At 37.9% G+C, this 13,687-nt stretch overlaps 1 protein-coding gene across 1 annotated transcript in view; it reads left to right on the forward strand.

Moving 5' to 3' along the window:
• The window catches only part of HFM1 (helicase for meiosis 1), a 121,779-nt gene that overhangs the window by 91,274 nt on the left and 16,818 nt on the right, over window positions 1-13,687 (forward strand). The window contains exons 33-34 of the mRNA XM_043448911.1: window positions 11,233-11,313; window positions 11,559-11,674. Of these exons, the coding sequence (XP_043304846.1) occupies window positions 11,233-11,313; window positions 11,559-11,674 (197 nt within the window). The remainder of the gene's footprint in view (window positions 1-11,232; window positions 11,314-11,558; window positions 11,675-13,687) is intronic.

Raw genomic sequence — 13,687 nt, forward strand, 5'->3', positions numbered from 1 at the left:
GATAGCTGGACCGTGTAAGAGAAGACTAAAGCAAAGGTACAGAGGAAGGGAAGGTGAGAATGCTAGAGCTGAAGTTCTCCTGGCTTTCCATTTCTTGGTTTCAGTCCCTCCTGATCCCTAGCTGCCCCACTGCTTTTGGATTCTGTGAGATAACAACCAAAAAAAAAGCTGTCCTTTTCATTATAGGGGATTGGAAGGCAAAAATAGGAAGTCAAGAGATATCAGGAGTCACAGCAAAGTTTAGCCTTGGAGTATAAAATGAAGCAGGCTAACAGTTTTGCCAAGAGAATGCACTGGTCCTAGCAAACTCCCTCTTCCAGCAACATAAGAGACAACTCTACACATGAACATCAACAAATGGTCGATACTGAAACCAGACTGTATTCTTTGCAGTCAAAGATAGAAAAGCTCTATATAGTCAGCAGAAACAATACTGGGAGCTGACTATAGCTCCGCTTATAAGCTGCTTATTGCAAAATTAAGACTTAAATTCAAGAAAGTAGGGAAAACCTCTAGGCCATTCAGCTATGACCTAAACAAATCCCTTATGATTATACAGTGGAAGTGACAAATAGATTTAAAGGAGTAAATCTGGTAGACAGAGTGCCTGAAGAACCAGATTATGAGCAGAGGTTCATAACATTGTACAGGAAGTGGTGACCAGAACCATCCCCAAGAAAAAGAAATGCAAGAAGGCAAAGTGGTCTGAGGCAAGAAGGCAGGAAGGTCTGAGGAGGCCTTACAAATAGCTGAGAAAAGAGAAGTGAAAGGGAAAGATATATCCTATTGAAGGCAAAGTTCCAGAGAATAGCAAGGAGAGATAAGAAAGCCTTCTTAAGTGAACAATGCAAAGAGATAGAGGAAAGCAATAGAATGGGAAAGACTAGAGATCTCCTCATAAAAATGGAGATACCAAGGGGGAATCTCATGCCAACATGAGCACAATTAAGGACAGACATGGAAAGGACCTAACAAAAGCAGAAGAGATTAAGAATAGGTGGCAAGAATACAGAGAACTATACAAAAAGGGCCTTAATGATCCAGATAACCATGATGGTGTGGCCCCTCACCTAGAGCCAGACATCCTGGAATGTAAAGTCAAGTGGGCCTTAGGAAGCATTATTACAAACAAAGATAGTGGAGATGATGGAAAGCCAGGTGAGCTGTTTCAAATCCTAGAAGATGATGCTGTTAAAGTGCTGCATTCAATATGCCAGCAAATTTAGAAAACTCAATAGTGACACTGAACTGGAAAAGGTCAGTTTTCATTCCAATCCCAAAATTAGGCAATGCTAGAGAATTTTAAGACTACTATACCGTTGTGCTCATTTCACATGCTAGCAAGGTAATGCTCAAAATCCTTGAAGCTAGGCTTCAGCAGTACCTGAACCGAGACCTTCCAGATGTACAAGCTGGATTTAGAAAAGGCAAAGGAACCAGAGATCAAATTGCCAACATCCACTGGATCATAAAAAAAAAAAAATCAAAGGAATTCCAAAAAAGACATCTGCTTCATTGACTACACTAAAGCCTTTGATTGTGTGGATCACAACAAACTGTGGAAAATCCTTAAAGATATGGGAATATCAAACCACCTTACCTATCTCCTGAGAAACCTGTATGCAGGACAAGAAGCAATAGTTAGAACTGGACATGGAAGAATGGATGGTTCCAAGTTGGGAAAGGAGTACATCAAGGCTGTGTATTGTCACCCTGATTATTTAACTTATATGAAGAGTACATCATGCAAAATGCCAGGCTGGAAGACTCAAGCTGGAATCAAAATTGCTGGGAGAAATATTGACAATCTCAGGTATGCAGATGGTACAACTCTAATGGCAGAAAATGAAGATGAACTAAAGAGCCTTTTGATAATGGTGAAAGAGAAGAGTGAAAAAAACTGACTTAAAACTCAGTGTTCAAAAAACGAAGATCATGGCCTCCAGGCTAATCACTTCATGGCAAATAGATGAAAGAAAAGTGGAAACAGTCACATATTTTATTTTCTTGGGCTCCAAAGACACTGCAGATAGTGACTGCAGCCACAAAATTAAAAGAGGATTGCCCCTTGGATGAAAAGCTATGACAAACTTAGACAGCATATTAAAAAGCCAGAGACATCACTTTGCCAGCACAGGTCGGTATAGTCAAAGCTAAGGTTTTTCCAGTAGTCATGTACAGATGTGAGAGTTGGACCATAAGGAATGCTGAGCACTGGAGAAGACTCTTGGGAGTCCCTTGGACAGCACGGAGATCAAACCAGTCAATCCTAAAGGAAATCAACCCTGAATACTCATTGGAGGGACTGATGCTGAAGCTGAAGCTCCAGTACTGCTGGAAAAGACTGTTAGGAAAGATTGAGGGCAGGAGGAGTAGGGTAAGTCAGAGGAGGAGATGATTGGATGGCATCATGGACTCAATGGACATGAGTTTGCACAAATTCCGGGAGATAGTAAAGGACAAGGAAGCCTGGCGTGCTACAGTTCATGGAGTCACAAGGAGTCGGCTGGACTTGTTGACTGATCAACAATGTAATACATTTCCACCACCCCCACACAGGGGTTTTTTGTTGTAACTATTTTTGTTTAAAAATAGCTTGAATTGTTTTTGTTGCCTTGCAACTGTAGTGAAAATTAGGATGTTTACTATACTTAGTATTAGCATGAGACTTTTTAAGAGCAAAAGTCCCCCAGATTTTCAGTATGACCCTGTAGAAAACAGATCAAAGATGCCTCCTATCAGGCAAGTGTTTTATTACACACATAACCCATTCACATGCACATATTATATATACAACCATCCCATTATACATTCTGATTTATACAGTCAGATTGTATTTGAAATATACATTATATCTGAATTATATCTGAGTTATACATCCTGGATATATAATTCAGTTCTTATATACAAATCAAATATCCCCAAATAAAGATGTATAATGATCTCTTCATGTATGACATACATACACTACCTGCATTTTCTTTCTCAGTAAACTTACACAATGATGGAATCATAGATTTGCCCTACTAAGGTTGTGAAAATAGCCTTTCAAAACAATACAAATTTCTGTTTTTCTGACCTCTTGTCTGACCATATTATTAAATGTTAAAATATTTAGCTCAGAAAATCTAGTTGCTTAAATGATTGTTTCCAAATGTGCTTTCAGTTTCAACATTTTATTATTTTATTTTGTCAAATTGTAGAACCATATTTAGACAAAAGTATGCACCTTAGAGTAACATAATAGAATTTAAAATTCTTATTATGCTTCCTATAACACTTTGAAAACATTTTTTAGCTGTAGTTATAGTCCAAGAGATAAAAATTTTTGTAAATTTTAAGGAAAAATATTTTTGCTATTTTTTTAAGATCAGGTAGTGTGAAAATACACATTTTCAGTTGTAAAAATTGTTTTAACTTTTATTCTTAGCATTTAAACTTCTTATCCTTTAAGAAGCACAAGCTGGTTGGATGGCGTTACTGACTTAATGGACATAAGCTTGAGTAATCTCCGGAGTTGGTGATAGACAGGGAGGCCTGGTGTGCTGCAGTCCATGGGATCGCAAAGAGTTGGACACAACTGAGCGACTGAACTGAACTGAACTGATACTTTAAATGCATTCTCAAATAGAAGTATGGACTTTGTTTCATTTGAATAAAATTAATTTGACATTAATAAGTTCATATGCATTGGGTATGCCTTTTGAGTATGAAAATTTAATGTATTTGAAGAATGCAAGGATAATATCAGTGCCCAAGCACTTTGGAAGTGTGTACATTTAAATACTAGTCAAAAGGCAGTCTGCTTTTCTTTATACTTTTCAGTGTATATATTCATTAAATTGCAAATCAAGGACTCCAATTCATCAGTGTTGCCCTTTTTTTGATAAATAACAAAATGATAGTATAATATTTGACAAAAATTAAAAGGAGATTTGTCTTCTCATTTAAAAAGTAAAATTATAAAGTGCATAAATGCGATTAGCATGTATCAGGAACTACAAAATGAAAGTAATGTTCTTTTAAAAATATTAACTCCAGAAGCTTATGAACATCCAAATTATTTGAATTTATAGTTAAGAGGGGGGCTTCTCAGGTGGCAGTAGTGCTAAAGAATCCAACTGCCAATAGAGGAGACAGAAGAGGTGTGGGTTCTGTCCCTGGGTTGGGAAGATCCCCTGGAAGAGGGCCTGGCAGCTCACTCCAGTATTCTTGCCTGGAGAATCCCATGGACAGAAGAGGCTGGAGGGCTATGGTACATGGGGTCACAAAGAGTTCAACATGACTGATGCACACGTGCACGCATAGTTAGGATGTGAACCTAAATATTGCAAGGATGCCTCCTATTTTTAATTTGTTTTTTTCTAGATTTTTAAAAAATCTTACCTGACCTTACCTTATTGGTCATTATTGACCTTGTTAAAGTAATTTTATGTATTCACTTCAAATGCATTTCTATATCACATTAATGATTTCTTTTGCTTTAAATACTTGGAACTGGAGCTTTAAAAACATATAAATTAATATATTATGTGGCAGAACTAAGAAAATGCATACATTTCAGATTTTGATAATGATAGAATATGGGATCTGTTAATTTGATACCTAAATGTACATCTTATGTCAAGTTTCTCTCAGAACCTTATTTTTCCAGTTATAAATCTCTGTAAGCTTGTGTTTGTTAATAAGACAAATTCAGCAGTTCTCAGAACTTAGGGAGTGGAGTGGGGTGGAGGAGCACTTATGTTTTTAAAGTATCATTTCTAACAGAAATATAGAAGTTTCTGTCACTTAGGTAATATCCATAGGTTAGTATTCTATAAACAAACTGGAATAAAGCTCTCATTCCTAGCAAGACTTGTCAACTCTTTCAACTTTGCCTTGAAATTTTGGGGTGTCCCCAGAATCTATATAATTAGACTTGCAGATCCTAGTTATAATTTCCACCACTGATAACAAATGTGTATAGTCATTGTGCACCATCGTGTGGTGATGTTTATAAGTTCATCTATTAGATTTTGTTGGATAAGGGACAAAGTGACTCCTTTTCCCTTACTGCAAAACAACCTGCAAGGCATTGCCTCCTATTCTTCCCACCCTATAAACCATGGATTCCTTCCCTAAGTAAATTCAGTTCTGTTCAGTTGCTCAGTCGTGTCCGTCTCTTTGCGACCCCATGGACTGCAGCAGGCCAGGTTTCCCTGTCATCACCAACTCCCGGAGCTTACTGAAACTCATGTCTGAGTCGGTGATGCCATCCATCTCATCCCCTGTCATCCCCTTCTCCTGCCTTCAATCTTTCCCAGCATCAGGGTCTTTTCCAGTGAGTCAGTTCTTTGCATCAGGTGGCCAAAGTATTGGAGTTTCAGCTTCAGCATCAGTCCTTCCAATGAATATTCAGGACTGATTTCCTTTAGGATGGACTGGTTGGATCTCCTTGCAGTCCAAGGGACTCTCAAGAGTCTTCTCCAACACCACAGTTCAAAAGCATCAATTCTTTGGCCCTCAGCTTTCTTTATGGTCCAGCCCTCACATCCATACATGACTACTGGAAAAACCATAGCCTTGACTAGACAGAATTTTGTTGGCAAAGTAATGTCTCTGCTTTTTAATATGCTGTCTAGGTTGGTCATAGCTTTTCTTCCAAGGAGCAAGTGTCTTTTGATTTCATGGCTGCAGTCACCATCTGCAGTGATTTTGGAGCCCAAGAAAATAATGTCTCTCACTTTTTCCGTTGTTTCCCCATCTATTTGCCATGAAGTTATGGGACCTGATGCCATGATGCCATGATCTTAGTTTTCTGAATGTTGAGTTTTAAGCCAGCTTTTTTGCTTTCCTCTTCCACTTTCATCAAGTAAGTAATTACTTGATAAAATTTCATCACTAAGTAAATTAAATGCATCATATGGGGGAGAAGTAAGGCAACTGCTATAACCAGTAAAGCAGGGTGGTTGAGAGATCAGCCTCTGGAGTTTGATTACCTGAATTGTTCTGAATTTTACCTAATCTGATTACCTGAATTAATCTGAATTTTACCTAATCTGATTACCTAAATTGATCTGAAATTTGCTACTTATTATTGCATAGTCTTGAACATGTTAGTTCACCTCTTTGTGAATTAATTTTCTCATCTGTGAAGATATAATAGGACTGCCGCATAGGCAGACAACCATGGATAAAGAGATATTCAAAGAAAATTTGGAACATGTGAAAGAAAGCCCCAAATAAGTAAACAGAAAGTGGATAAAAGAAAAACAGGATAATTCATAGATGTAATATAAACAGATTAGTAATCTCAGACAAATTGAAGATTAAATTGCAACTATAAAACAATAGGATACCATGAAAAAAAATCAATTAGAGAAGAAGAGTGAGCACAGGGAAGTAAAAACTATGATTCAAAAAAAAAAAACCAACATAGCCTAGCTGGAGGGCCAGAAGATAAAGTCAGTATAATCTGAATGAAAGCAAAACGATAAGAGACAGGGAACATGAGACAGGAGGGCAGTCTGTAGCCTGATACCCAACTAAAAAGAGTTCCAGAAACACAGAAAAAGCAAATCAGAAGAAATAATTTGAGAAGATTTGCTAGACTTAAAGCGAGGCATAAGTCTGCACATCAAAAGGGTTTATTTATGACTTCCTAGATGGCACTACTGGTGAAGAACCCGCCTGTCAATGCAGGAGACATAAGAGACATGCTGGTTCCATCCCCAGATCAGGAAGACCCCCAGGAGGAGGGCATGGCAGCCCACTCCAGTATTCTTGCCTGGAGAATCCCATGGACAGAGGAGCCTGGCAGGCTACAGTCCAGTGTTGCACAGAGTTGGACATGACTAAAGCAACTTAGCACAGTGCTAGTTAGGATGAATGAAAGAAGATCTACAAAGAAGACAACATCTCAGAACATCATGGATAGAGAGAAAATCATAAATGCTTTCAAGGAACAAAAATCGAAATAGTTTAGTGTTTTCATCAGCAATACTGGATGCTAGAAGACAGTGGACTTAAAAGTCCAGGGGGAGAAAATGATTTCCAACCCTGTGTTCTATACCTAGCCAAACTATTAATTAAGTGTGAAAGTAAAGACATCTTAATATATTCAATTATTCAGAAATTTTAACTTTCATACATCCTTTCTCAGGCAGTTGTTCAAGGATAAGCACAATCAAACAAAGCAGTTAAACAATAAAGAAAAAGTCAAAGAATCCAGCAATAGTAGATTCAACCCAGGAGCTTAATGAAAGGAAGTTCCAGGATGACAACTATAGTACAGGCCTAGATTGCATTGGGAGGATGTTGGCGGGCTCTAGAAAAGAGATAACTATTGAGGGGGAGTAAGCGGGCAAGGTGTTTTCATGTAGTTGTCCTTATCTTTGGAATATTGAATGAACTAATAAGGAAACTTAAGATAAACATTGCTAGACTAAAAGGAAGGCAGTAAAGCTTCAGGGAAAATAAAATATTGCTCAAGAAAGAAAACACTAACTTGATTCTGCATGAAAAATACATTTACCTTCTGTATATCTCTTAAATTAGTCCATTCTCTTTGAATCTGCTAATACTACCACTCTGGACTGTTACCATAATTTTCTTTTATCTACTCTGTCTGCTCTCAAATCTGTTCTCTTACAGTAAACTCTTAACTAGTTTTCTTGCATCTATTCTGTCCTCTCTCAAATCCATTCTCCATACTACACTCCATAGATTGCTTTTTCAGAATGCAGATTCAGTTATGTTCCTTCTTTGATTAAAACACTTCAGTGGCTCCCATAGCTCTTGGAATAAAAATACAAATCATTAACATTCTCAACAAGTTTCCATATTATCACATAGACAGTGAGTTCCTAAGTAGCAGTGGGGTGCCAGCTGCTATGTAAGTCTTGCTTCACCTCCAATAGAGTTGACTAGTAAGGACCCAAGAGACCCAAATGTGTTTAGACAGTTTATTACTTACACAGGTGGCAAAACAAGATCAGCATGATATCAGCTGCATGTATCCATCATTTCACAGGATGACACTGAATTGGAGGGGCCAGATAACATGAAAGATAAATTTTTGAGGAGTCAACTCTAGGCTATAGCTAATAGTTTTATAGCCTATAGCTGTGCCTGAAAGAGGCAAAGTGGACAGTCGTATGCCTGACTAGAACCAGGAGACCGATGAGAAACTGTCTCTTGGCAGCCTTATGCAAGATAGGGAGCCTCCTACAAGCCAAGGAGGCAGATGAGAAATGGCCTACAAACAGTTCCTCACAAGACCATGTATCTTGACATGTCCCAGGGAAGATCAGAGGGCATTCTGTAACTAGCAGAGCCTTGCTTAGGAGGTGACATGCAATCACTAGCGTGCCATGGTAGAGCCGTTTCCCTCGGAACATAGACTGATCTTTCTACCAATGTAGTCTTATCTCGTGCACTGTCTCTTATTTACTGAGCATTAGCCACATCGACCTTCTTTTAATTTCTCTGTATGCCTTGCTTTCCCTTGTCTTAGGGCTTTTTCATATGCTATCCCCTCTGCCTGAAACATTCTTTCTCCTACCCCTTGTAAATGCTGCTCTTTTTTCAGTCCTCAGTCCAATTATTACTTCCTTAGAGGAGCTTTCCAAAACATTCCTAACCAGACCATTCCCCTGTTATATTGTGCTATATATAGCATTGTGCTCCTCTCCTTCATAGCAGTCAAAATAATTCTATACTTACTTGTATAACCTTTAGTTAATGTAATAGTAGAGTTAATACATATACTAATATTTTTGTTTATTACTTGATTTTAAAACTCGGTCACATACATAATTTCATTTTATCTTTTTACTTCTGTGAGATAACAAAACAGTATTATTTTTAACCCCTGTTTTCTACAGAGAACAGCCCATTTTAGGACTCACGCTATCTTACTCTAGTTTAGGGTGCCCTATATTTCCTTATTGTATTCATATAAATACATTAAGTATGAGGCAGCATACAGTTAGTGAGAGGGACAAAGAAATGCCATAAGGGCTCAAAGGAGAGAGAAGCCACTTCCAATTTAGGTGATCAGAGTGATTTCCTGATTAGATCTCCATGATAGAGGTGCTATTTGAGTCAGCCTTAAAAGTTGATAGGCTTCTGGTAGACAAAGTCTCTAAGACAAGAGGCAATATTAGAGGTACAATCATAGAAAGGCTTGGGACTGTTTGAATACTAATGGCAAATAGATACATTTTGATGGTAAGGGTTAACGTGGGTTCTAAAAGGGATGATAAGAATTACATCGTGGAGGACCTTAAATATGGAGTTAATTTTGTTGGCAGCAGGAAGTAACTAATGTTTCTAAGTGAGCAGATGGTCTGATCAGAGCTGAATTTTGGGAGGATTAACTAAGCAACAGCATATAAAATAAATTGTAGCATGGTAGGACTGGATTCAGAGAAATCAGAGATCATGAACTGGGACAAAACTTCTCAACCAGTAAGCTGTGGCACACCTTGTAAAATATAATGTTAAAAACTTTCAGACAAGGGCCGCTAGGAGCATACCTGTATTTGAGGTGATGATGATGCCTAGTCGCTCAGATCATATCCCATCTTTTCAACCCCATGAACTGTAGCCCATCAGGCTCCTCTGTCCATCGTATTTTCCAGGCAAGAATGCTGGAGTGGATTGCCATTTCCTACTCCAGGAGATTTTCCTGACCCAAGGATTGAACCTGCATCTCTTGTGTCTCCTGCATTGGCAGGCAGATTCTTTACCCCTGTGCTACCTGGGAAACCCATATTTGAAGAAAGTTTAAATTGCTGCCTCAAAGGAGAGTTTAGCATCTGCAGAACTGGGGGTCATCTCAGGGAATCAGAAGGAGTTCAGCTTGTGCCAGGCAATTCTTAGAAGGACTTAGGGAAAGCAGAGGTCAGTTCTAGATTGGGTGCTGTTGGCAAGTAGGGTATTGGATATTTTGGTATGTCTTGTCTTGGAGATGAATGGATTAAAGAAATAGTAGTCATTTGCGTTAGCCAGAAGAGGGAGATGTTTAGTTATTTTTGTGGTTCTTCAGTGTCCTTGTCTCTACTTTCAGCAATAATTATACAGTAGTCTCGTGTCTGTCTTCCATTATAATCATCGAGTGGCCTTATCTGAGTATTGTTTATATTTTGCCAAAATTGTTTATGTTCAATTGGGAACACTATGGTTTAGCTATCGGCTTCCAGCTGCCAGTAATATTTTATTACTTTTTCAGTACCCAATACATTGATTTCCTCAGTCTCATGGCATCTAACTAGTTCCCTCATATGGTGAGCAGCCTTATTCACTTACCCCAGGGTGCTGTATAGATATTATTTTTGTTTAGATATGCCATGCTTTGAAAAAGGTTGATTGAGTAACACGCTGAAAATGAAGAGTAAAGGTCCCAGGAAGATTACAGAAGTATTCAAAGCTCTTCACTATCTCCAGCACATCTAATTCATTTAAAAATCTGTGCTCCAATGAAAATATACCAATTCTTTTCTCTAGTCTGTGGTTTGCTGCCTTTGGATATTATGCTCTGTACCTGGGACGTCTTCCTGTGGTCCCCTTCTCATGTCCAGACCATGTCTGTCCTTCAAGGATCAGCTCAAATGTCTCTCCCTTCCTACATGTTGTTTGGACAGTTGGAATCAAGAAAAAGCCTACTTAAATATAATAAATGAAAATTAAATTATGTATTTGTGTGTATTAATTCTAACTTACAGGGGTCAAGCTGGAAGCAATCTCTCCTTTCTGTGAATTCATATAGCAAATTATTTATATCCCTAAAGCACTTATTTCTAATATTTATTAAATATGCATGGTGTCCTATTAGCTGCTGTCTCTGGTGCCAATAAAATGCCGTGAGTTTTGCTTCTTTCCAGATTCTTCAGGCTTAAGTATAAAGTAGAAAAAAAGTTTCAAAACTCCACCTCATTCAGCAAGAATTAACTGACATTCTGTGATATTTAATTCTGTTAATATTAGGAAGGTTAAGAGAAGCTTATAGGTGACTCAGTGCTTCTTGTGAAAAGCTGAGATAGAGCTAATGGTGGGCAGGGACTGATTGTTACCAGAATATCTTTTGAAAATACATATTAAATGGGTTAATTTTTGAGGAAGTGTGAAAATCATGATCTTTTTATACCACCAGAAAGGAAAGAGATGGATAAAATTAATTATAATTAACAGTTGTGTTAATAGATACAGTGAAAAAGAGATTTTTTTTCCCCCTTATTATTGATTTAGGAATGACTGCCTGCAAAAAACCTGGGAACCGAGAATGTAATCATCACTGTAAAAATAAACTTACATGTGGACATGACTGCTGTGAGTTCCATAAAACAGTTTATTTCAGATTTTAAAAATTAAAAGGTCTTTGGGGAATAGTAATCATATCCTTATTATCTATGCATGATATTTGTATTATGCAGCTTATAACTCAAATAATTTTTATTCTTTTGTGGACAACATTTTTTAAAAGTAAATATTAGATTAGAAATGTTGCAGAAATTTGGTCTTGTTTGAATGATACCTGAAATTGAACTTAAAGAATCTAGAATTTCCTTTCATAGGTAAAACTGGAGTTGCACAGAAGTCAGAAGTGAAAGAATCAACAATTTCTTCATATTTATCTGATTTAAGAAATAGAAATGCTGTTTCATCTCTTCCTCCAGTTAAACGTCTGAAGGTTAGTTTTAATATTTATCCCTTGTTCTATAGTTAAATGTATATGCGTATCCCATTATTCTGTGTATCAATTAGATAGGTATCCACAGAAGTACTTTAGAGTTACGTAAAGGCTTGACTAGGAATGTGACTTTTTTTCATAATATGGTTTCTATAAGAAAAGTGTGAAGGAAATGTCCGACTCAGTCATGAGTAGCCTATTCCTTCTCCAGCAGATCTTCCCAACCCAGGAAGTGAACCCGGGTCTCCTGCATTGCAGGATAGCTCATTACCAACTGAGCTATCAGGGAAGCCCATAGGGAAAGATACTATAATTTTTAATAATCTATAAATCCATTTTTGGAGCATAGTTATACAAACCTTTCCTTCATTAGCCTTTTTTTCTTTATTTTTTTAAACCAGAGAAGGGGAAATGGAGAGGGGTATGTGGCTTGCTTTGGTTCAGCAATTGAAACTAGATCCTCTTGCCTTTTCGTGGCTCCATCTGTGGTGGACTGGGCTGGAAAGTCTAAAGCTGATTTTAATTGTGACTTATGAGAGTGATTCATCACTCTCCTAGATGAGTACTGAGCAAGAGTCTCCCTTTCAAGTGATGAAGAAATGGGAATTCCTTCTGGTTGATAAGTCACTAGCAGATTAACTCTAAGCCTTGGTCATCATATCCAGGGCAAAATAATTGATCAAGCCACAGAACAGAGCCAAGAAAATGACAGAGCGCCTGTTTCTCTTCTGTTGTTGTTCAGCTCTAAGTCATGTCTTAACTCTTTGAGACCCCATAGACTGCAGCACGCCAGACTTCCCTGTCTTTCACTATCTCCCAGAGTTTGCTGAAACTCTTGTCCATTGAGTCGGTGATGCCACCCCACCATTTCATCCTCTGTCTCTCCCTTCTCCAACTCCCCTCAGTCTTTCCAGCATCAGGGTCTTTTCCAATGAGTCAGCTCTTCATATCAGGTGGCCAAAGTATCGGAGCTTCAGCTTCAGCTTCAGCTTCAGTCTTGCCAATGAATATTGAGGGTTGATGTCCTACGGGATTGACTGGTTTCTTTTCTAGGGTTTTTTTTTTTTAATAAAAAGAAGATTCTGAGTCTTGAAGCTAAAATATGGAGATTATTGGGAAACATGGAGAGGTTTGCAGTTTGAAATGACAACCACCTTTTCTGAGACAATTATTTTTTAGTATCCCAAGTTTTTCCTTCTTTTTTTTCATATTTATTTCACATCATTCCTTCTTTCCTTCCTTTTCACATTCATTGAACACCAAGAATGTGCCAAGCACTATAGTGGATGTGGAAGATACAATGATAAGAGAGTTTTAGTCTCAGTCCTCATAGAACTTAGAGTTGAGTGAAAGCTACAAATAAGTAAGTAGGTTTTTTCTTTTTTTTATTTTTTTTTTCATTTATTTTTATTAGTTGGAGGCTAATTACTTTACAGTACTGTAGTGGCTTTTGTCATACATTGACATGAATCAGCCATGGATTTACATGTATTCCCCATCCCGATGCCCCCTCCCACCTCCCTCTCCACCCAATTCCTCTGGGTCTTCCCAGTGCACCAGGCCTGAGCACTTGTCTCATGCATCCAGCCTGGGTTGGTGATCTGTTTCATCATAGATAATATACATGTTTCAACATAGTGTGATGAGTGATTCTGTGACAGAAGTGTAAGATAACTTGAACTTATATAGAAAGTACACTCACTCCATTTTCAATAGGCCAGGAAAGGTTTCCTGATAAACATGACTAAGACCTGAGGGATATATAGGCATAAGCCAAGGATTGAGAGAGGTGAATACCAGAGTAGTAGTGAAGAGGGTTAGAAAATTATTTCAGATGTAGAGAATATGCAGTGGCCCAGGGCAGAGAAAGAGATATAGATCTTTTTAAAAACTGAAGTAATGCAGTATATCTGGAGTTCATGTATAAGTAGGAGGGTGGAGACACATAAGGGTGAAGAAATAAGTAGGATCTCGATCATGAAAACAATTTTGCTATTTTAAAGATTTGGACTT

Source organism: Cervus canadensis, chromosome 2 (assembly GCF_019320065.1).
Source record: "Cervus canadensis isolate Bull #8, Minnesota chromosome 2, ASM1932006v1, whole genome shotgun sequence".
NCBI lineage: Eukaryota > Metazoa > Chordata > Mammalia > Artiodactyla > Cervidae > Cervus > Cervus canadensis.